Genomic DNA, 24,528 nt, shown 5'->3' on the forward strand with positions numbered 1-24,528 from the left:
GAGGCCAGGAGGTCCGTTGATGTCTGGCCGTGGTCCACCACGTTATAGTCTCACGCTGGGACGATGTACCAATAGATCCAGCCAGGGGGACTGGGTTTGGGGTGTGTGCTTGCGAAGCACAGCTCCGGTTATTAAAGGGACCCAGTGGATGAGATGTTTGCCTCTCTCTGGTAGCATGGAGTCAGGGCGCCTGCTGCCATACACTGCACTATACTGATGCCTCCAGACTTTTGACGTGCAGTTGATGTCCATTGGCTCATAGGCACATACCCGGCTTCTGTGCAACTGTGGTTACTGATCGTGAACTACATCTCAGATGGTTGCTGAGAAAAGTATCTGCATTTATGACTCAATATCTAAAGGCAGGGAATCACAAGGTTCTGCACCTGAACTAGATACAAAATAATATTCCAAAAAATATAAAGACACTACACTGTGAGACACAATATTCACTAACAGAGGGACATATATATATATATATATATATATAGTATATATAGAGCATATATATACCTTTTTTATTTGACCAATTTGTTGGTAAAATCCTTCTTTCCACAAAGCCTAATTATTATTCCTAACAGATATGTATTATACTAACAACAATGAAGTGATATTGTATATATATATATATATATATATATATATATATATATATATATATATATATATATATATATGCTTCCTTTTCCAAATAAATGAATCTATAAATAGCAGCTGTGTGCTATCTGTCTCTTCATCTGTGTTTTAAAGATCAGTTTGAAGTCAAATTATTTTTGAGCTCTTTGATTTTTCAAGAGATACAATTTAGAAATACAATGTGGACAATCATTTCAATAAAATTGGTTGGATATTGAATCAATTGACTTGGTGAAGGACGCTTGAAAAAAGACAAGGAATTCTCAATGTTTTATTTTGTACAGACCATTCTAAGGACATCTTTTGTAAACGTTTCTGTCTCTATATGAAATTGTATGTAATTTGGATCACTGTTTGTCATCATTTTCATATTGCACAGCTACATTCTAATAGTTTAACAGAGCATGTGGCTCACTTTGTGAACTTCAGTCTTATCATTTCACTGCTGCACTTTAAAGTTGTCGTACAACCATTAATGCATTGGAATATCAATGCAAGAGAAATTTAACACTTTTTTCAGGTTTCTTTTGTTGATTTTATGTGTTTTTATGTATCTTTTGTTGTTGTTGTTATAAATGGCATGTGCCCTAAACTGAATTCTTTATCTTGTTGTTGTCCCTCTCAGTTGTCTTAACTGAATCATGAATGACCTGAGAGTTAGTACAGAAGCATACCTCAGTAATAAGAATACACCCTTAATGGAGCCCATTTTATGCATCCGCTTTTGCTCTGGTACTTTATGAAAATGTTTTCTGTACATGAATGAAGAAAGGTGTCGAAATATGTAGAGATAATTGAAGAAGAGATGATGCAGGAATATTTGTGAAAATATTTGTCCACTTTATTTTAAAGAAATGCAATACACCTCAATTTAAAACCACACCTTCAGTCATTTGATTGTTTAGTTATTAATTAATATGTTTATTCCACCTTCAGACAAAGCAATGTTCTTCTGATCAGCCATTTATTAATTTTGCTATTTGTGATAGCTCAAATTGGGGCAATACCTGTACACTCCAATATTTTCACTGGGTTAGATAACATATTGCTGAAACTAACATTTGACTTCCATTTCCAGACTGAAAACACAACCCACCTAAAACACAACCCTGTTAAGAGTTTAAGTAGTTGGTTATAAATACTTTGTAGAATTTTACCCCATTCTCCACCCTCAGAATCCTCCATCTTTCCAAAATACATTTCTTTATTGCATTCTTTTCTCCTTTGCTTATATTTTCTAAAGCAAAGAGTAAAGTTTGCCATAGTTTGAGTAAAAGGGTTTCCAAAACAATTATTGATTGTTTACTTCAGTTGCCTATTTTTCTGCTGTTACTGATTTGGCCACCACAGACATTTGTGTATTTAGCTTCAAAGCGCTTTAATGTTTTTTTTGTATTTCACTGTAACCAAAGCAATATCAAAGTAACATATTTAAAATACCTTTGCTCACCAAAAACTCAAATCGCATATTATTCATACCCATATTTAATTTTGTAATCAGGTATTCAAAATAAAAATAACTACCCAAATCCTGCTTTGTTTTTGGTCTATAAACGGTTTGTGAAGAGTACAAGATAATAATTATAGATATCTTAATTTACTCAGACAGCGCACAATGCAGTTGAATAATAGTCCTATTCCGTACTTGTATAAATTTCCCCATAAATTGTGGACTTTATTAAAGTCTGTTCATCATTCTAAATAATAGGCACCTCAGAGTTATTAGCTTATCAGCTCAAAGGCTGTGTTTCAGCATCTTTTCTAGTGCGGCTCTCTGCTGTATTAATGTGAACATAAAGGATTATATGCGCAGTCTGACAGCCCTCCAAGTGAAACTGACACAATCATAGCTGTAGGCAATTCGGTGAAACCAGCCTAGCTTTGTGGTAGACTCCGGTCATGCACACAGAGTAGACAAGCAGAGCGCGTAAAGTTAATCGACTGGTAGGTAGACGGAACGCTAGGCCATCAAATCATTTCATTTCACAGGGGGGTTGCTAACCCTACACTCAGCGTTTAATACTGCAGTGAAAACAGGACCATGACACACACAAAAAAGGCTCTCAAGTATGTGGTGGAATTTGGGTTATTTTTTAGAAAGCTGTTAGAGTTAAATCAAAATATTTGGACATGGCAAAATTAACCCCCAACCAAATGCTAAAGGTCACACTTTATAATAAGGGTACATTAATGAACATTAGTTAATACAGTAATAAGCATTGATGTTACAATGTTTAGGCTTGAGCCCCATCCAGTTAGTAGGCAGGAGAATTCAAAACGATTTTCTGCCCCATCTAACTGGCTGTGCAACTTGTAACACAAAAGTAGTGTAGCTCAGCTGTGTGGGTCTTTGAGTGGGAGGGGTTTGAGAGTGTACATAGTACTATAACTGTAAACTAGCAGAGAGTTATGAGCTGGTCAGCATATTTTATTTGTAGAATATATCAGTTATAGGATGGGAATGTTTTGATAACATTATTGAAATCACTATGGATCCGCATTGATTACAGATATTTTAGAGAATTTAAGCTATGAGCTAGTTGAAATTCATGTTAACTAAGAATTTAGTTAACATGAGTTCATGTTAACTAAGGTAAAGGTGTTTATTTAAACGAAGGTATTCATTGATAAATTATTTAATAGGGTTAGGATTAACCCTAATGTACTGACCTTAACCCCTACAATTATGCTATATAATAAGGCTTATTGCTTTAACTAAATTTGATTAATGGTAACTTAATGGTCCCTTATTGTTAAGTGTTACAACATTCAGTTATGGTTACATGACAATGATGCAGACCCTGCTATATTAGTGTCTGAATAAAAATATGTAAATAAATGTAGACAGATGATCATTTATTGAAAATAATGCATGAATCCAGTACAATATTTATACTGCTGTTCATTTATATCATGTAAGTATCCATTTATTGTCCAGGCTGTTTCTTAAACCCCAATGCAATATGTTGCATGCATTCTTTGAGAACATTTTGAAGAATTGTTATTGCAATAAATGAAACTAAAATATGTCAGAAAAATGGTAAAAACAATTCCCCTTATAGTGACATACTTTTGCTTCTTTGTCTACCTATTTTCTAATGTATCTAATATACAGTAGGGAATATACGTATATATATATATATATATATATATATATCACTCAAACTTCTTAGGGGAAAGGAAATCCCTCGTACCATGTTATGTAACTATGTCACGACAGGTGTGACCCCAGTCTTCTCATTCTTGTTCTGATCTTTATTACATAACAAGAATGAGCCCCTCGCCTTCACCTCTTGAACGCACACATAGCCTACGTCCATCTCTACTTCCACGCAGCAGGGCATCCGGCTGAATGTGCTAATGTACATGTCGCTTCACCTTGCCTATCTCTCATCTTGTCCAAACTTCCATTCCGGACGATGAATTCAGTTTCCCGTACAGGGCCGTCTTCCTAAGGTATGGATGAGAGCTGTCACGGCTCATCGCTGTCTTGACGTCACCTGTCTCTTCACATCACCCTCAGGGAAAAAACTTGACTGAGGAATTTCCGCACGATGGACTTTCAAGGGGAAGTCGGTGTTCCTTCAACAGTTAACTCCCATAAAGTTGGCTCACGGGTTTGTCTCCTTTGCACGATCCAATCCAATTCTGAAGGGCCGAAAAAAAAAAAATTCAAGACAGGAGCCGGAATATGATATGATATGATATGATATAATCTTGGAGTAGAATTCCCCGAAAGGCATTCCTCTTCAAGGAAGCGTGGACATCTACAAAAATATAACTCCTTTCAGGTCCTATGAGTAAACGAGGTTAATGAATTGGGGTTCACCAACATGAAATGTTCTTTATTCTCAGGAGATTGAGATTCCTTTAAAGTCAACAAGACTTAACATAATCCAATATTGTTACAATAAGGCATTTCGTAAATATATAGACTTAACAGCATGAATGTATGCTTTCACAACGTCGTAAGGCAAGGCGACATGTGAGGAGGGAAAATTAAAGCAATTACTATAATATTGCATTTTGGTTTCCTTTTTGACGAGCATCATCAGTCTGTCTTAAAAGTGTGTGACTGACATTTACTAACAGGCCAGACTAATTTCCACCTCTCCCCTCACCCTCCCCCTGCCCTTCCTTGATCGCCAACACATTATTTTGTCTTCCTGAGATTGGCCACTTTTACAATCCACTGTCATTAATTCCAGAGGATTATCCCTGAGCGAGTCCCTTTGAGGGTTGGCAGAGCATGTACGGGTTTTTTAATGAATCAAAGTGAACAGGGATGACGGTGAATGAGCTTTGTGTGGTTATCTATTAGTCAGTGCCAGCACCATTCTAATCGTGTGCCGGCTCCTCCATTCTCAGAACCAGCGGTATTTGGTTGCATCTCTGTTCCATTGAAGCCGACTAATTTTTCCACAGGAAACCACAAATATTTCTGGCTGTTCGGGGGCCTTTATCTCACAGGCGGAGGGAAAGTCATTAATGGACATTTTTTCAAGGCTTTTCATCACAGAGGCGGGGGAAACATCTGTTTGCTTTCCCGCAAAAAGTGTGCTCATATTCTGGATGTTGTGTGTTACGTTGAGACGCTGTTTGTTTTTGCTCAAAGTAAATTAAAAAAGAGAAAACTCACAATATGTAAATCCCTCCGCCAAGCTCTGAAACGATTGTGGTAGCGGGATAGTGCCTCAGCTCACACTTTTAGGGCTTTCAACACAGAGAGCCAAAAGGACTCTTCGACTCAGAGTCATCTCTCTCTCTATTTTTCCATTTCTGCTTCTCATCAACCTTGGTATCCTGTGGGGGCCATTTTAGAAGTGTCAGACACAATTTGGTCCAAATGTGGATCGCAGCCAATATGAGGGATGCGCTGGTCGCCCCATGTATGTCAATAAGGACCAGGAGGGTTGTGCTTCGGGTCATATCCGTGTACGGCTGTGCACTACATGTCTCCTGCAATGGACCCATGACAACATACTTTTACATTTGGCCACTCCTCCACCGAGTTCCCTTGCATGCAGGAACGCTGGTGGAGGGGTGGCTGACGCAGGCGTTACGAACAAGCTGTGATGTGATTGCTTTAAGTGACGTGGGGAGGACAATGTTGGTCCTCCTCAAGTCAGTTAATGTTGGTGCAACAGCACAGATCCAAGGGATCACTCGTTAAACTGACTCTCTGACATTGGTGGCGTTGCATAACTGTGAACCCCCCCCCGGCTCTGCTGTAGACTGAGGACTCAGTCAGTCTTATTACACAAACACACACACGCACCCACGCACACACACAGACATACACACATATGCATCACAATCACACTGACACACTCACAGATACTATATGAATACCGACTCAAAACAAATGCGTGTGCAAACACAATCACACAGACACGCTCACATGAACATGCTTGTGCACGCACAAATGCACATCTACACACACACACACACACACACACACACACACACACACACACACACACACACACACACACACACACACACACACACACACACACACGCACGTAGCCTTTCTGCTTGCATGGACTCAGCTGGGAGGGCAGTTTAATGATCAAAACAAGCTTTTGGCGCTAGCAGAAATGTTCTTCTGCACTAGTAAGTGCACACAGAGTGAAGAATCAGCTGGAAGGTCTTGGCTCTGCTCTCCGGCACAACAAGTGTATTCTTATAACAGATTCCAGCAAGTGGGGTTATGATTAAGTCTATGAGGAGATGGCTATCATGCAAGCCCTTTGCACCATTCTGGTATATTGACTAGTGTATTGACAAGGCACTAACCCTAACCATCACATTGGAAACAGCTTTTAGATTGTGGTTTCCTCATTGTCTGTCAAGCTTGCATTTTTCTATTTCCTGACAGTTAGATTAGCCTTTAGTCTATACTTTATATCAACATGATCCTAGTATAAACATTATGCTGTATTTGCTCAGTCGATTTACCAAAGTGCAGAACAATTGGAAGAAAGAGGACATTTTGGACTGAAACAGATTGGACAACACACCTGGATGGAACATAATTAATGGACTTAGGCCTACTACTACTTTAACTATACATATTCATTGTTGCAACAACAATTTGCATTTTAAATTAAATATGAAACATATTTTAAAACCTCATATGTTCACTTTGAAGAACCCAGTGAATACGTGAATGTTTTTTTATGCAGTTGTGCTGGGTGATTGATTTTGGACAACACAATCGCAATCCAGAACATCTTGTTCTTCGAATTCTTTCTATCTGTGCATATTACACTGCAGTGGGTACAAAAGGATGGAGCCCCATCTCCCCTATCATCAGACAAGGCTTTAGGGATTCTCTGTCATGTGTCACCCTTGGAACTATGACACTGCTGTTACAGCTAAAAATAGGTTTCACTTTGAGTCCTTTAGGACCTTTTGTTTACAGCCAGTGAAACCATACTGATGAACGTGCAAACCTGTTGGTATAAAAGAGAAGAGGTAAATTAGCACTAAGGGATTCAATTGCTCTGAAGTGAGAAATGATTTAGTTTATGAATATGGCTATAGAAACATCAATGGCAATCGATTAATCCATCATTATTTCAAATAACAATAAAAACGGTGGAAAGCTTAAAGTCATGCACATTAGGGACTTTGATGGATTTCCTGTATCTGTGTATTTCTACAGTACTTGCATCAAAAAGAAAATGCAATAATTAGTGCTTCTTTTTTTTTGCAATTTCCAACATTTTTATTTAGGAATACCTATCTTCGGTTAACACTCACTCTTGATTTGATTATTTCCGACACACACCACACACAAACACCACCATTGTTCTCTGTCCTCTACTTCTCATTTAAGGACCCATTATGCAAAGTTTATTTTGACCTTGGTCATTGGTACAGTGAGGGCCCCATAAGCATCATTAGGTTAAGGGGTGGGTGGTGGGGGCTCGGACCACCAGAAGGATGACACACACACCATCTCACACAACTCCCGATTCTGGGTTTCATTTAGTTCAAAGACTACAGCAGATTTCTGTACAAAGTTGCCAGATAAGTTCCATTAGCCTCCCACTCTGCTACTGTAGCCGGTGAAGTTACAACTATTAGAGGATAGCGATTGGGTCCTTTCACTTGAGAGAGCCAGTGACAGGCTCAGAAATGTTTCCGACTTCAGCCTCGATTAGCATCAAATCTGCAGCGCTGCTGCCACTCGTGTCACTTGTGATTAGGTGTCCTTAAAGGGAATCTGTAAGGAAGATGTGCCCACACACACAGACACACACACACACACACACACACACACACACACACACACACACACACACACACACACACAGTCCTAGTCTAGATGTCGGAGAGCTCACTGCTTGATTAAGCAACATGAGAGTTGACAGTTTAAATTATCACAAATTGTTGGTTATAAATTTGCCACAAGGTGGCAATACAAAAAGTAATTCCTCAGCGGTCTGGAATGATGAAAGCATGCAGTGGTTCCAAGTTGATGGTTCAACCATGTTTGTATTGTACATGGGGTAAAGAGAGAGAGGCACTTAAGCCATTTTTGTTATAAATTGGAAATTCTGGGCAAAAATAAACAAATAAAATGAATGAAATTACCAATACAAAACAAAAACATAGATATAGTATAGTGCCTGGGTAGAGGCCATTTGAATTATGTCAGTAATATTCCACTTCTGGGAACCATTGCACATTGCACCATTAAGTCTGTACCGGAAGAAGAATGAGTTCATAAGAATTCCTCACAAATGGAGGGCGTTGGCAGCCCACTTCTGGTTCACTAGGGGGCGGAATTAGCTCAGGAGGTAGAGCGGGTTGGCTGGTAACCGCAACGTTACCAGGTTACCTAGCTGAGTGTCGTGGTGTTCCTGAGCAATACGCCTCACCCTAATTTGCTCGTGACGAGTTGGCTGTCGCCCTGCGTGGTTGACTCCGCCGTCGGTGTGTGCATGAAAGTCAACACTTTGGATAAAAGCGCTATATAAATGAGGACCATTTACTAGGGCCAGACCCGCTTCTCGCTCTCTAGGGGCAGCCCCAGCTGGTACAGAGGACCACTCGGAAGAGCCTAAGCAGAGCTGTTGCATAACCATCCTCACAGCCCCCTCTGCTACTGATTCATGATGGCACCGGGTGCCCTGGTCCTTATATGATACAATGAACAAAACATGAGGTGGGACGGAAAGATGTAGAAAATGGGGACAGATGACACAGATCCTAAGACAGGTGTGGAAGTCGAGAGGACATCAGTTAAAGATGAGGTAGTATCAGACAGGACTGCCAATCCCACAAATGATAAGACATAAGGACACATTCAAGTAGGATATTCCTATTTACAACAAGTCTACATTCCTCTCTATTCCACTCATTATTGGGAGCACACTGCACACTGTCGGCTCTGGCTGGCTGTCACAGCTGATTAAATACATTGGTCAATTTACAACAAATTTATTGAGAACATGTAGGAGTAGTCAACATGTGACTGTACTTCAAACCAGTGTTATAGGACATAGCCTACATGCCACTTCAGACTTAACAGAAAGGTCATTCACGAGTAGAATACACTGAGGACATCTAGCGGGCTGCTATTGCAACACACACACACGCACCGCCAGAAACTTGTATTTTCTTTTTTTTTGTTTACTCTGAAATTAACCACATTTACCTTTACTTTTAACCTGAATTCACTCTGTATCTAACAGATGGGTAGATACATGACTTACAAATAGCTTTATATTTTATATAAGTTAGTTACGTTTGCAAATTGCATTAGTGATAAAAAAAAAAAAAGAAGCGATATAGGCCTAATCCCTTTCACTTTAAGTGAAGCGGGCATACATTTTCCAAATAAAGAACATTCATGATTGTGGCCTGAATGATTATAAAAGGTAATTTAAAAAACGAGTGGGATCAACATTTTAACCACAACAACGATTGTATTTCTCAAACACATTAATTATGTTGGAACGTTTAAAGTAAGTGAAACACAGTAGGCCTATACATTACTTAAGACGTGTTGTGCACGTCTAAAGAAGTTTCAATAATAATCAATTGAAGTAAGAGACCAACGGGAATCATACATGTGTGTATAGATTAATAGCAAATGGATAACACGATTAAAATCACAGTGACGACAAATGAGGAAGCGAGCCATGGACTGCATCAGTCTCGGTCTTTAACGCCCCCTACTGTTCCACTGAATTAATGTCCCAGCGCTGTCATTGGTGGGCTGGCGGTCAGCTGACCAGTGGCACATGATGTAGCTGTGTTGCTGAACAAATAAGCTCAATTACCAGGTTTCTCACTACTTTTTGTTTAACACACTCACTGGATCTAACATGGCTTGGACCAAGTACCAGCTGTTCCTGGCGGGACTCATGCTCACCACGGGCTCTCTCAACACTCTTTCGGCAAAGTGAGTATATTTGATCGATAAACAGGGGGTCTCTGGTGTTGTTTGTCCCGTCATGTTGACCGATGTCCTGGCTGCTGAGATGTAGAGAGCACACTTGACCTATGAAGTATTTACCGGGGCTGCGTTCCAACACGCATCCCGGGTGAATGCCTGCTGTGTTTGCTTAACTAGGCTGGCGATCTTTACCTTTGAGACGGTAGGTACAGATAAACTATATATTCATGTTGATTATCATAATATACTCTATGGTTTAGTTGATACGAGTGGTGAGATGTTAGTTAGTCGTTGTTGAAATGTTAGACGTTAAATTACTTCCTGTGTCGCTAATCAAAGCGAAAGTTTCCCACCGCTTTTTACCCGATTGTACCGATTGTACCCCGTTGTTTGATCGGACGGTGAGGCCTCGTCTTCGAGATAATGAAAATGAATGTTTGAAAACATTAATGAAAGAAAATAAATATGTTAAATATGTGCTACAATGTGTTAAGAATTCGGATTCCTATCTTGTTTTAGCACATGATAGTAAAAGGCTTTCTGTCGCTAGTTTCCATTGATCCAATGGGATGCCTATAGACCTATGCCAGCACAGCAAAAAATAAAACGTCTATGTCATTGTTTTTTTTTTCTTTTTAAAGCCGTCTTCTTTCACTTCTGCTATAACTTTAGTCTGATTTAGCACGAATTCTTGGTCAGCACAATACTGGAAGCCGCAAACCGTTTAATGCTAGGTTAGATCACGGGTATATGGTATGGCTCTCCAAACCTGGAGCAAATATGTTTAGTATGTTCATCTGAAACCAACCCTACTGGATGTTTGCTCAATGGTCACGGGTCTTAAGGTATATTTCTGTTGTACTCTGGGCCATTCAACCTCCCAGACACTTGATCTAGACGTTATGGCCTATAGGTATTTTTTAACATGATAGATCATTTACAAGCCCGAGTTCAGTTTAGTATCCTACTGTAGCTGAGTTCAAAATCTGTGGCATGACAAGGAAGAGCTGTGTCATCACTTAGGATCACTCAGGTCTCTTCTCTAGCATAAGGAGGGTGGGGGGGTTGTTATTGATTATTGAGCTACATTGAATTTGTCAGTAACGACATGTTCTAAATATACTTTTTGAGAAGTACCAATCAGAGAATGGTGGATTTCGATTTTTATATTTGACGTTTTCATTTGCAGTATATTTTATTTTAGCTTACTTGTGTAAAATATTCACAGTTGCATTGATGGTTGTCTCCTTGCCTCGCAGATGGGCTGACACGTTCAGCGCAGAGGGGTGCCATGGCGATAAGGAACACGAATTCAATCACCCATTTGTACAGGTACAGTTATTGCCAAATGATTGAACAAATGTTGTGTTATGTGGTAATTGTTTAGGCATATTGTTCCTTTTTTTTTTTTTGGTATGAATTGTGATTATCTACCAATCCACCAATCCACCAATGCATTTCAGTCAGAACTAGGAGTCTGTATCTCCAGTGAAACTTTAGAATTCATTCATTCATTCAAACTGTCCCTCTCATGTTGTGTCCAGGCAGTGGGCATGTTCCTGGGAGAGTTCAGCTGTCTGCTGGTCTTCTACATCTTGCTGTGCCAAGACAGACGCAGACCAGAGCCCTCGTTCAACCCGGGCCAGAGCTTCAACCCCCTGCTCTTCTTTGCACCGGCCATGTGTGACATGACGGCCACCTCCATCATGTATGTCGGTAAGTGCTCTCTGCGATCCTCGCTCTCTCTCGCGTGCGTTGTGGGCTGAAGGAGGTTGTGATATCTATGGTTATTATCAGCTGTCAGAGTTGGATCCTTCGTAAGTACTGTAATATATATATATGATCCATTTTAGTGTATCATTTGTCATGCATCATGCAGGGAAAGTGAAAGAGGACGTATGATTGTACACGTACTTCAAAAGCAACTCTGCTGTCTCTGAGACTTCATGTCATCCAAAACACATTTCTAGGTCTGTGCACTGAATGAGTGCTGTGTTGCTAAGCTAAAGGGAACGAGACCAATCATAGCCTTGAACATCGGCCCCCCATGGCTAGTTCTATTGCCATCGCTATTGAGCTTGCCATTGAAAAAACACTTTTCTCCACTGCCTTCCCTCCCCAGCGCTCAGCATGACGAGCGCCTCCAGCTTCCAGATGCTGCGTGGAGCGGTCATCATCTTCACAGGCCTGCTGTCGGTGGCCTTCCTGGGGCGCCGGTTGAAGCCCAGTCAGTGGGTGGGCATCCTCACCACCATCGTGGGCCTGGTGGTGGTGGGCCTGGCCGACTTCATCAGCAAGGACAAGAAGGAGCACAAACTCAGTGAAATCATCACCGGTAAGGAAGACAAAGAAAAGGTGGTCTCCAGCATTGCGTCCTGGAGTAGGATTTGACTGGTATAAAATGAAATAAAGTAAATAGTATGAAAGCCGTGTATCGTGATTTAGAAAGTAAAAGATTCTGCTGTATTTATTGGTGTGTAATTCAACTAATGTCAGGTAAAGAGTAAGAAATATCAGTTTTATCTGTTTGATGTTATGTCTTATGTTTTTTTGTGTGTCTCGCAGGTGACCTGTTGATCATCATGGCTCAGGTCATCGTTGCTGTGCAGATGGTCCTGGAAGAGAAGTTTGTGTACAAACACGACGTCCACCCTCTCAAAGCCGTGGGCACTGAAGGTACAGCACATCCGTTCCACTGCAGCCAAACACACCGAAACCATTTTATCTGCTGCTTCTTGTTTTCAAATGAGAAGTAGAGGCCAGAGACCAATGGTGGTGTTTGTGTGGGAAATAATCAAATGAAACTTTCCTGCATTAACATAGATTCTGCATTAACACAGCATTTACAGTACTCAAAGCACTTTAAAAGTGTGTGATATGAATGTATCCATTACTGCCATAACTTTGCCCGTATGCCAGACTTTATATAAGGAGCCTCATCATTGGCCCGTCGGTTTTTCCATGTCTATGTCGTGACTCGCCCTGCCCTCCTGTGCAGGCATGTTTGGCTTCGTCGTGCTGACGCTGCTGCTCATCCCCATGTACTTCATCCCGGCGGGCCAGTTCACCGGCAACCCCCGGCAGGTGCTGGAGGACGCCCTGGACGCCTTCTGCCAGATCGGCTTCAAGCCCCTCATCCTGGTGGCGTTGCTGGGCAACACAGTCAGCATCGCCTTCTTCAACTTCGCCGGCATCAGCGTTACCAAGGAGATCAGCGCCACCACGCGCATGGTGCTGGACAGCTTGCGCACACTGGTCATCTGGGCGGTGAGCCTGGCGCTGGGCTGGGAGAAGTTCCACGGCCTGCAGGTGCTGGGCTTCGTGGTGCTGCTGACCGGCACGGCGCTCTACAACGGCCTGCACCGCCCCCTGCTGGCCAGGATCCCGTACTGCGCCGCTTGGGTCCAGGACGATGACGCAGAGGAGCAGGCGGGCGCCGGGGAGAGGGAGAGGCTACTGTCAGAGGCCAGGGTGCAGGCGGTCGACAATCCGTGATGATATCCCTCCCTTCCTCCGACGCACAGACCTCTGTTAAGGGACTGACGAATGACCCTTGATCCCCCTTGGGCTGGCACAGACTGGACACCGTTTTCCAACGGTGTTGTCTTTTATGCACTTGGGTTTTTTTTATTTTATAGTTATTATAATGCAAGACATGTCAGACACGTGTCTGACTGATTTGGTTTGTTTTTGTACGTGAAAAATGCTGCACTACATTTTAGTACGTATTTTGGAGGGCAATGTTGAGATTGAGCAGGGGAATGTGATGGCCTACATGCGGGTAAGTCAACCACGACGTGCATGCATTTAGAAACTCCAAATAATTGTACTCATTTTTTACCCTGTTATCTAATTGTTTTTCTATTGAAGGGAAATATCTGGGACCTGTTTGATTAGACTGCTACAGTCTTGTAAGCCACTAAAGACACCACAATTGTGACTTTGTTTGTTGGTTTTTAGAAAGTCTGTTTGGACATTACACAGTATTGTCAAAAAACATTTGCTGTATTGTATCTTCTGATTTAAATAAAAAAAAACGTGTTTACTCCTACTCTGTGGCCAAGTATGTCTATGTAAATCAGTTTTGTGTAAAACCCTTGCAAGTCTTGTTTTTAGTCCTTATATTTTGAATGCTCATATTTGTCTTTCCTATTGATAACCGAATGTGATCAGCATTCCACAAGTACCTTAGTAATGCAAATGTAATTTATTATCATTCTCAGTTGTTGCATTACATAATCTTATGCAAAATGTGATTTTACTACTCATTTCAGGGCCTTTGAGTCTATGTTGCCTGTTAGACTTTGCTTAAATCGCATGCATTTTTCAGACTATAACTAATGAGATCTGTTGACTGGACAGTTTCTTTAGAACCTACTACCTCCATCTAGTGGCGATAGTGTGATATTGAGATCATGGGAAATATTGCTGTAGAAGAGTTTATAACTAATCTAACCCTATTTTATAGACTTGGGATAGGCCTTGATGTACGATATATACTGCATAAATAAGGTATACTGGACGAATGTTTATGACTTAATAGACCCAGAATATTCATATTCAATACATAGTCATTCACGTCCAAAACATGTATCTTACTCCTCACACTTATTAAACAAATGTAATTAAATCATATTGGTCGAGGTAGAGCGGCATGCACTAATAGCCAATGCTAGACAAAAACGACATTCATATTGAGTCATTTAGCAGATAATTGTATCCAAAGCAACTCACATGTGACTTGAATGAGCAGGCGGGGCAAGTCAGCTGGACTCAAAGCCAAGGTACAGGCGCTCTGTCGTCGATTATCGCCTGTAACACCTGTTGGCACAGAATAACCCAATATTCTCTTATGATCTTGGATAGCTTTTAATCGAGGTCAGATTAAGACATAGGCATAATGCGATCCATTGGGATCAACACGTGCCAATTTAAACAGCTCTGTCTTCGGGAGTAAGGGCACATCACCTGTGTTTCCTATATGTAGCCCAATGCTTTCCACAACGAGTTACTATTTCTGTCTTGAGAAGAAGCCCAGTAAATAACAGCGATCTTGAGCCACTTTTTGTGTGAATAGTCAAATTGGAGAATGTGACTCAAAGGTAAAATGACCGAAAATAGATCGAATTTTAGATCTAATAATGTTTCTAATATATTGGCTTATAGCCCGTATTGGGCCACGGTCATTAAGTGGAGTTCTGCGTTTGTACTGCATTTTAAAGAGTATCCTATCCCACTTCCTAACACGGTGGTATGGTCCGTACGGAACGGGTTCGGCAATCGACCTCGCCTAAATGTACCACTAGATGGCAGTGTATGAATACAAGTTAAAAGTATACGCACACAAATCATGCTGTCAACGGTACAAATTGCATTTATTGTCGTTAATCCATGCATTACATTTATAAAGCTGCAGGAATTTCCGAGATAAAATTTTTGAGTTTTTTTTTTTTACGGAAAAAGGGTTGGAAAACAAGATGATATAGACCTAATGTGAGGAGGTGACACGATTGGTTTTAGTTGGAGATGCTTATATCAAAAGAAAAAAGCTTACCTCAAACCTTCTCTGAAAATGCTAACAGAAAGGAAACCCAGATTTATAGGACTGGAAATACTTCTAGGTCTAGTCTACTTTAAAGATAACTGTCGAGTGTTCTGCGCCAAATCCTTATAATAGAGCACTCCCTCTTTATTGGTTATGTTTAAAACCAAATAGCCTAATTTACCCATAGGCCGTTCATATCCCTTCCCAATCACTATACAATAAATAAAGTAATTACATGGGAATAGGTCATTAAATAACCTGCCTTCTATAGGCTATCATTATCATTATTATTTTTATTATAATAATTGTATGTTGGAATTGAAATAGCTGATAATGCAATGAAAAGTATCGGTTAAGTCAGTGGTTCCCTACTGTGTACACCCCTAAAAAATGTCAGGGTCGACTCGTCTGAGCAGAACCCCGAGCCTCTCAGGCGGAGCGAGTATGGCCAGTGCACGTAGGGAGCAGAGAGATTGTAAAACCAGAGAGTTGCGTACTTTTTAAAATAACGCAATTTTTATTATTATTATTCATTATTTATGCAAAATACACACAATTGTGTTCATATTATTGGGAGCTATTTGACATCTCGTCGCATACCCAACCAGCCTCCGTTGGGAATCAGCGCTCTAATTAAAGCCAATTAGTGGGTTGAACTGCTCTGTTGGATCACCAGAACACTATTGTTTCATCATGTAGAATATCACGCTCATTTAAATTCGATTGTATGTGCAATTTACTTTTTTAAGTGCCTGAAAGATTAACTTCAAGAATGAGAGACTATGAGAGAAGACTGGTGCACTGATATTTAGAGTAGGCTATTCGCACCGCTTTTCTACAGGTCTATTTTGTACATCTAGGCTAACAATAAAATACGAATAACGTTTAGCAGTTTCCTAACCTTAATCGTTCTCCAAAGTCGATTTAAATGAACGCGGCCTGTTCCAATGGTTTGCCAAAAACATTGTCATCAGATGTGAGGGTGGCTGGCGGCCAGACCTTAAAACTCTTTACGCCTCCAGACGTGTGATGTTTGGAGTCAATGTCTGATGAACTACACGAACCTGCACATTTTCCATAGCTGCTTGTTAATATGACAATTAATTGGTTTGGCTTACGCATGGTCATAACAAATAGTTCCAACGCGCGTCAGTCTGCTTTATGTCAGTGGCGGAAAGTTGATCTAAACAACTTGTTGGCCCGAGAGGCGAGGCCTTTACTCCGCCTCTGCTCTTAATATCAGTCCAACAACCGTAGTAGGTCACTCCACAAGGTGGGCCCTTAAGCCTTAATCTTTTAAATCATTTGGTCCAGAGTGTTATTTCATTTCTTTATTCCCGGTATTTGCATGTGGGTTACTGGATTTGGTTCAGATATGTGGCCCGTTCACACAAGGGCCCGTCGTGGCAGCGTGCCATGCTGCGGGAGAAAAAACAGTAGGCCCTAATAGTTTGTTATTATGACCTTTTGTCTTTCCATTAGTCTCGCCTTCTATTCAGCGCAAGTGCTCGGGAATGCTTATGTGATTTACCCGTGTGTACACTGCGCCCGGTGACTTGTGGAGGGCCTTAAACCCGCCCCGCAAGAGACGCTTTAATCTACGGGTAGTTCTCATGTAAACAGATGGGTCGCTCATAGGGCAGTGAGTTACCGTCATATCGAAATGTTTCCATAAATGCACAACTTACGTTGTTGAGCAGCGAGGGCAAGGGGAGGTGAGTGCGATTAGTTGATCCCTGTAATGTCTATATAATGTATTTCATAGTGCGCCTCCTGCTTTTATCCAGAACAAAGAGCAGAACACCAGACCACGAATGGGGATGACGCATATTATCGGGTTCATCTCAGACATTGAGATTAAAATACTATATTGTGTGAGCCTACTTTGGTTAGAAGAAAGAATTCGCTCTTGAACAGGTCTATTATACGACTTAATGGAGAATGCTGTTAACGCCTTAACAACTAGTTTTTTCATCTAACGTTTAATATCTGCTTATGTCTAAACTGTCAACATAATCATGTTAATCTTACCAAACGATGTAGGCCTACATATTATATGGTTCTAATCATCAACACTTTCTGGGAGATGGCATGTTAACATTAGATGTCTATTGACTCATTAATTATCCTTCATGTAATTATTTTTTATGCTACTCAAATGGAAAATAGTTTGCAGATCCAAATGAAATTCCTTGGCTTTTACCTTTTATCGCACCGGTGCGACAATCTATAGGAGCCATGCCTCCCTCGGCATGTAATTGATAAGAGGATCCTGATGTTGTGGTTGCTAAGCTGTAAACAGAAAAAATAAGCGATTCGTCACTGGGGGGAGGTGCTCGGACATGAGTAGACCTAGACATGAGTAGACCTATTGTCGAGTACTGTCCGTGCGTATTAGGCTACACTTATCATGACATAGATGAACTGTCGAGCCATTAATAAGAGAGAAGGGTATAAGTAAGGATGGATTTGAATGGGTCCGAGGTCACATATAGTGCCACATCTTGTTCTTGTATAGACTTCAAACCGTTTCCACAGAACCTCCATTCCCTTCCACTCTCTCTCTCTCTCTCTCTCTCTCTCTCTCTCTCTCTCTCTCTCTCTCTCTCTCTCTCTCTCTCTCTCTCTCTCTCTCTTTACCCCTCCCTCTCTCTCTGGAAGTGATGGCAGTGCGCCATACAGAAGGCTGTGTACAATGGCCCAGGTCCCATTAAATCTGCGAAAGTTCCTTCCTGAGGCAAACATTGCCAGAAATAGTCATGTTGGCCTGAGCTCGAGTTTTTACAGGGGAGCAACAATAATTCTTAGTTTAATAATGGATTTTTTTTTCATAATGTCCGCTTGCTTCTGATTCAGCTACTGGTTTATATGGTAACATTCTCATTGAGCTACCCACAGCCTGATAAGGACTTCCTGAAAAACACACAGCGAGCAATCAAGTCCCAACAATGGCGTTCGAGCGCTGCTTTGTGTTCCAATCATGTTGTTTATGGGATGTGACGCATGTCTAATTATACCTTTCGTTTTCACACAAAAAGGTCCTCATGTTTTGTGAATGTTGTGGGTCTATTAGAGATGATAATTGAAAAAAACATTTTAAAAGCACTGTATTGTTAGCGAATCATAGCTTTTGTATTTATATATTTTTTTTTTTACCGATTTTCAAAAAAAAAGTTTGTGTTTAAATACTTAGGCTACTGCTCATAAGGAAAACGTCTGGGAATGATTGAACGAATAAATAAATAAAAGAACAAATAAGCAATATAAGCCTTATTATAATATTTTTGAACAGGGTTACTCTTAAAATAGGCCTGTAGGCCTATGATATTCTTGGACTTCAATACTTTAGCCTCGCTAAAGATTTGAGAGATTAAGATACTTTGGAGAACCTTGAGGAGCCTAACGACAGAGAGACACATGTTTGTGTCATCACAGTTTTTTCTTAAAATAGAAAATTACATAAATTCGAATTTACATTATTCTTATTATCATACCATTATTGTGATCATCCGTTAAATGGTGGCTATACTCTATACTCTCTACTATAAAGACAAATACACATTTTTATTCGTACAATAACCTTTTCTTTTGGATGGCTGCTCTTTCCACCTCGGTCGGATTGTCAAAACTATGGGAACTGTGGCGGGGCGTCTCTGTGTGTGTGAAACGTTGCTGTGTTGAATCTTCCCACTAGAACCTCATCAGCACCTGAAATAACTCGGGCGAAATAACTCAGGCGTGCTGGCCCGCTGTGTCTCCCGCATCCTCTTCCCTGGATTGTTTTGACTGCATATGATCGAGAGAAAAACCCGTTGTATCCCATTTCTAATTTTAACCCGGAAAAGTGTCACTCGAAAACACCATGATAGGAGGCAGGGTCAGGGTCATAGAGGCTTCCGGCAATATGAATCAAGACTAATGAATGCCCGCGTCTGAAGCCATTGTTTGAGCATGTTGAATGTTAACCAGAAACATGCAATTCAAGCGCTCAGGGATTTATGACAATAAAGACGCGCACGCACGCACGCATCCTAAATGCGCACAATGGCGCACTCTGCGTGCGTGAGCAACTGCGCTTGGTGTCACGCCGAGTACTTTACTGCGTTTAACCTCTGGCAGAATCGTAGTATTGCAGAAGTATTGCAGTTAAAATATGGAGGTTTTCAACGTTAATATGCCAAAGAAGACAGAAGCTTAAGGCATGTTTTAATCGGTTTCCATCAGGCAGGCATATCTATTATTATTGTTGTTGTTGTTGTCTTGAATAAATTCATCATTATTGACTTGACAGCATGATGTCAGCAGCCAATATATTCCCATCATACTGTAAACGCTTACTGACTGTTATCTAAGATGTAACGGGTACATCTTGAGGGGCCCCTCGGATGAAGTATGGCCCCTGCAGTAAATTTTGCTGGGCTGATTGGTTGTGGAAGGGAATAGGTTTCCTCTGTTTATTATGAGCATGGGGGCGGATTTGCGTCACGGTGCAACTTGCAAGTCGAGATAAAGTTGCACAAATAGCAAAAAAAGGAAGTTCTAACACTCATTATAAAGTTTCCCCCCTTCAACTCCGGAAGAAATAAGGATTTCTGCTGTATCCTAGAATACTAAAACATTTTCTATTTTAAGGACAAATCTACCAGGCATATCCGCTCATTTAACACGAGTCACAGCCCATCAAAAACAGGATGACATGAACCTAATATAAACTCTAGGTCGAGGTATATCCGATGATTGGACGGGATGTTTTCAACGCTTTGAACATTAACACACAATACCATTTTTTAAGATTGTAGCCTACACATTAAAAATCAAAGGACGTTTTTTTTAAATTCTTTTCAACATTTAACTCGGTGATGTTTCGTGAACGTGTAGGCCTATTGTTAAATATAAAACTCCATCGCAAAAGCGCACGGACGAACACACACACACACACACACACACACACACACACACACACACACACACACACGCTTGAATTCGGGGACATACGTGATTGTATTTAGTTATAGTAAAACGTTTTTAAAATAGGCTACATGTAGGCCACACACACTATGCTTCTTTAAATTAAATTCATAAAATGATTATACTTCTCTATACCGCTTCTACTAATTATGAATATAAATAATAATAATAACACCGCAAAAATTATCATCATCATTATAATATACAGTGTGTGGGAAACGTGCTTGTATGTGCGTGTCTCTGTGCGTGCGTGCGGGGGGGGGGGGGGGGGGGGGGCGTGGCGTATTGTTGCGGGTGGATGTCAGGCAGGCTGCGGTGGGGGCTCCTCGCTTATAGAGCCAGATCAATCCCTCGTCTGGGGATCAGAATGGGTCTTGAGTGTCACGCTCAGTGACATCTGTCTAGGCTACACATCATCTACATTGCGAGGGAGTGATAGGCGCGATACAAAACACTCATTGGACACCAAGCGACCAATCAGTGTCAGAGAAACGGACTCCAGAGTGGAACTACTGCGCCGGGATCTCAGAGTTGGGAGAACGTAGTTGGCACTTGAAGAAGAGGACGGACCACTTCAACAGACACTGATAGCGCAGCACAACCCTCTCGTTCCTCTCTCTCCCCCTCGCGCTCGTATTTTCGCTCATATCGTCGTTTCTATAACAAAGACTGAACCGAGGTAAAGAGAAAAAAAACAAGCTCAGGGATGTATACGGCAGGGCTGAATCCGTTTTACGCATCTAATTTTAGTCTATGGTCCGCTTATTGTGCGGGCGGGTTCGCCCTGGATACGATGAAGAAGCCCTCGTTTTGCATCGCAGACATCTTGCAGGCCGGGCAGGACGCGGAGGGCATCCCGGGGTCCTCGGCCCTCATGGTGCACATGGGACACCGCGCGGCACAGCAGCAGCAGCAGTCCGGCGCTTCGCCGCTGCGCCCCTCTCCCGTGGCGCCCGACGCGTCCATGTTTGGCGCGCGGGTGAACGCATCGTCGCAGTACCACAGACACGGACTACAGTTGACCTCCGTCTCGAGGACCTTTAACCCCCATCACGCCCCGCCACCCTCGAGCAAAGACCTCAAATTCGGAATTGATCGGATATTGTCGACGGACTTTGACCCAAAACACAAAGAGCCCACGTCGTTAAGAGGTGAGCATTCTGCTTTTTGTTTTTTAAAAACGCCTTAAAGATGTATCATGGTGTCACTTTTAAGGTTCACTTGTGGTGAACGTTAATACCAGGCAACCACACTTTTTTCAAGTTATTTCAATTTTGTGTTTGTCATAATTTAAATTGTTAGTAAATGTTACACCCTACATCAACATTATCATTTAATTACAACAAAACAGGCGTCCAGTAGCACGTTTAAACACGCCACATGTAGAGCCACTATAGTGTTGGACCAGTGTGGAGGGTCAGCTGTCCACATGCAGAACAGAACTATAGCACAACATCCCCTTCTCAAGTCACCCCGGCACAGGCCTATAGCCTATGTCATCTCCAGAATATCTCCGTTTTCTTCTGCTCACTATAGTCTATCCCTGGCTCTGAAACAGATCTGACATCTATTGTTAGCTCAAACCGTCAGTCAGGGATCCACCACGTCTCCGTTCAGCCTGCGCCGGGCCAGTACTTCTCGTCCCTAGACCCCGGGATGAACGACGCGTCCTCCATGATGAGTTCACTAGGCGGCAGGCAATCAGGCAACCCGCATCAGTTTCAGGACACCTTCCCAGGTAGCCGTCCGCACACATATAGGATTAACACACACACACACACACACACACACACACACACACACACACACACACACACACACACACACACACACACACCACACACACACACACACACACACACACACACACACACACACACACCCTGTCCCTCTCACACACACACACACACACACACACACACACACACACACACACACGCATTCACACTCACACATACACACTCACGTATAGGGAACCGAGATTTTATTGTGCATCGTAGTGTCACTCATCTCTTTGATTCTAACCACTCGACTGGTCCTTTTTGCAGGTCCATATGCTGTCCTCACGAAAGACACGATGCCCCAGACGTACAAGCGGAAACGCTCGTGGTCAAGGGCGGTGTTCTCGAACTTGCAGCGAAAGGGACTGGAGAAGAGGTTTGAGATACAGAAGTACGTCACCAAGCCGGACAGGAAGCAACTGGCGGCGATGCTCGGCCTTACAGACGCACAGGTTGGTCTCTATTTACTCCCTGCTGTTGTTGCGTAAAAAAGAACAATTGCCCAATCATTGTGCAAAGGTCCACTGCGTGCTCACTTAAAGCATAATGCTCACATCATTATTATACTGAGTTACATATATATATTCATTCATATATTTAAAAAGGCCTTCCCATCAGGGCATTGAGGATATGTAAGGCTCAAGATTCGACTAATATTTTGAGCATCGATTTTAATATAGATATATAGCCTACAATAATATAATAATATATTTGGTCAGGTTACATGTGAGCAGTGGACATAAAATAAGTAGGCCTAGGCCTAAAAGATTCTAAAGGAGAATAATTGATACCTTTTTGGTTGATGAACCATGCATAACGATAGAGGCTTTGTCTCAGCTCCATAATAATATTAATAATAATAATGATAATAATAATAATAATAATAATAATAATAATACTAGTGATTATACATTGATGGATCAACGTGTCGCTGCGGTCCCCGTCTGCAGGTCAAAGTGTGGTTCCAGAACCGACGCATGAAGTGGAGGCACTCCAAAGAGGCCCAGGCGCAGAAGGATAAGGAGAAGGAGCAGACAGACAAGTCGCCCGCGGAGGAGGCCGAGACCAAAGAGCCCGAGGAGTCCGAGTGCGACAGCGAGGCGAGCGAGTCCGAGTTCGAGGAAGGGGACAAGAGCGACGTGGACATTTGTGAGCACAACCAGACGAGCGTGATCACCGCCGGCAGCGGGCCCGTTATCAGCACCGGCAGCGGGTCCGTGATCAGCGCCGGCAGCGGGCCCGTGAGTACCGCGGAGACAGCGCCTGTGGGGGCCGCTGCTGCAGAGACAGGGGCGTCACAGATGTTAATATGAAGGAACTATGTCGTATTGAGTGTTTGCGTTATGGACAATCTCTTGTGTACATTTGTATAGGCACATTTCTGATGGACAATTAGAATTGTTTCGAGACGCATCTGGAGAGAACCGCCTTAAAGCCAGGATTTTTTTATTGCAATGATATTTTCTCTCAGATCCTTAATGTGCATGATTGTTTTTCCCATTTTGAGGGGAAAATAGGTCGGTTGTGAATTTTGTTAGGTTGTAAAACACTTGTTTCACGTTCTTAAATGTCAGGACATCACGAGTGTTCATGCATTGTGTCTCAACTTGTGTAAGACCTGCATATATTTTGGTAATAATTTGCACTGAAATAATGTAAATAAAATATTTCTTACTTTAAATTTCAAATACATCTGATTTATTTATGAATGACACCAAATGTATTATCAATTGAATTAATTCCATATTCGTCAGTGGTGGTAGGGCTGTTTCTTCGGTCTCGTGTTTTATTTAATGGTTTTGGCTTTAGCTTATTTATTGTCGTTTCTGGCTATATTCTATCCAATATTTATGGGTTAGTAACGTATGTAGACCTATTGGGTTGTGTCGAACATGTGCAAGGCATATTGGCCTATAGGCCTACAGAATACTTTTTAGGCCTATAGGCCTACTTATATAATGACTCGTCGTCTCATAAGGCTTTTAGCCTAATCATAGATCAGCCTCATACAGCCTATACTACAGATCGAGGCCTATATTTGAATGCAGCAAGTCCATAATTCATTTTATTTAATGTTAGCCTAAATTAAGTTTAAGCGAAAATATTATTGCAAATTACTAAACAATTATATTGTTGTCTAGTAATGTGACCTAAATCAAGATCACACATTTGTGTAATGTAGG

At 41.5% G+C, this 24,528-nt stretch overlaps 2 protein-coding genes across 4 annotated transcripts; both read left to right on the forward strand.

Moving 5' to 3' along the window:
* The first annotated feature begins 9,899 nt into the window (after positions 1–9,899).
* On the forward strand, positions 9,900–14,102 carry slc35f6 (solute carrier family 35 member F6). 2 transcript variants are annotated; one of them, XM_084483542.1, is made up of 6 exons: positions 9,900–10,057; positions 11,311–11,383; positions 11,596–11,767; positions 12,174–12,386; positions 12,617–12,727; positions 13,050–14,102. In XM_084483542.1, exons 1-6 carry the CDS (start codon positions 9,981–9,983, stop codon positions 13,544–13,546), a joined length of 1,143 nt encoding a protein of 380 aa, XP_084339668.1. In that variant the 5' UTR covers positions 9,900–9,980; the 3' UTR covers positions 13,547–14,102. The 2 variants fall into 2 exon arrangements, with proteins under 2 accessions (XP_084339668.1, XP_084339669.1); XM_084483543.1 differs by lacking the exon at positions 9,900–10,057 and adding an exon at positions 10,182–10,253.
* Positions 14,103–20,925: 6,823 nt separating this feature from the next.
* Positions 20,926–24,022, forward strand: hlx1 (H2.0-like homeo box 1). 2 transcript variants are annotated; one of them, XM_084483678.1, is made up of 4 exons: positions 20,926–21,715; positions 22,123–22,302; positions 22,613–22,797; positions 23,296–24,022. In XM_084483678.1, the coding sequence occupies exons 1-4, from the start codon at positions 21,271–21,273 to the stop codon at positions 23,656–23,658; spliced, it is 1,173 nt and encodes a 390-aa protein (XP_084339804.1). In that variant the 5' UTR covers positions 20,926–21,270; the 3' UTR covers positions 23,659–24,022. The 2 variants fall into 2 exon arrangements, with proteins under 2 accessions (XP_084339804.1, XP_084339805.1); XM_084483679.1 differs by lacking the exon at positions 22,123–22,302.
* The last annotated feature ends 506 nt before the right edge of the window (positions 24,023–24,528 follow it).

The sequence above is a fragment of the Micromesistius poutassou genome (assembly GCF_964030765.1).
Source record: "Micromesistius poutassou genome assembly, chromosome: 19".
Lineage (NCBI taxonomy): Eukaryota > Metazoa > Chordata > Actinopteri > Gadiformes > Gadidae > Micromesistius > Micromesistius poutassou.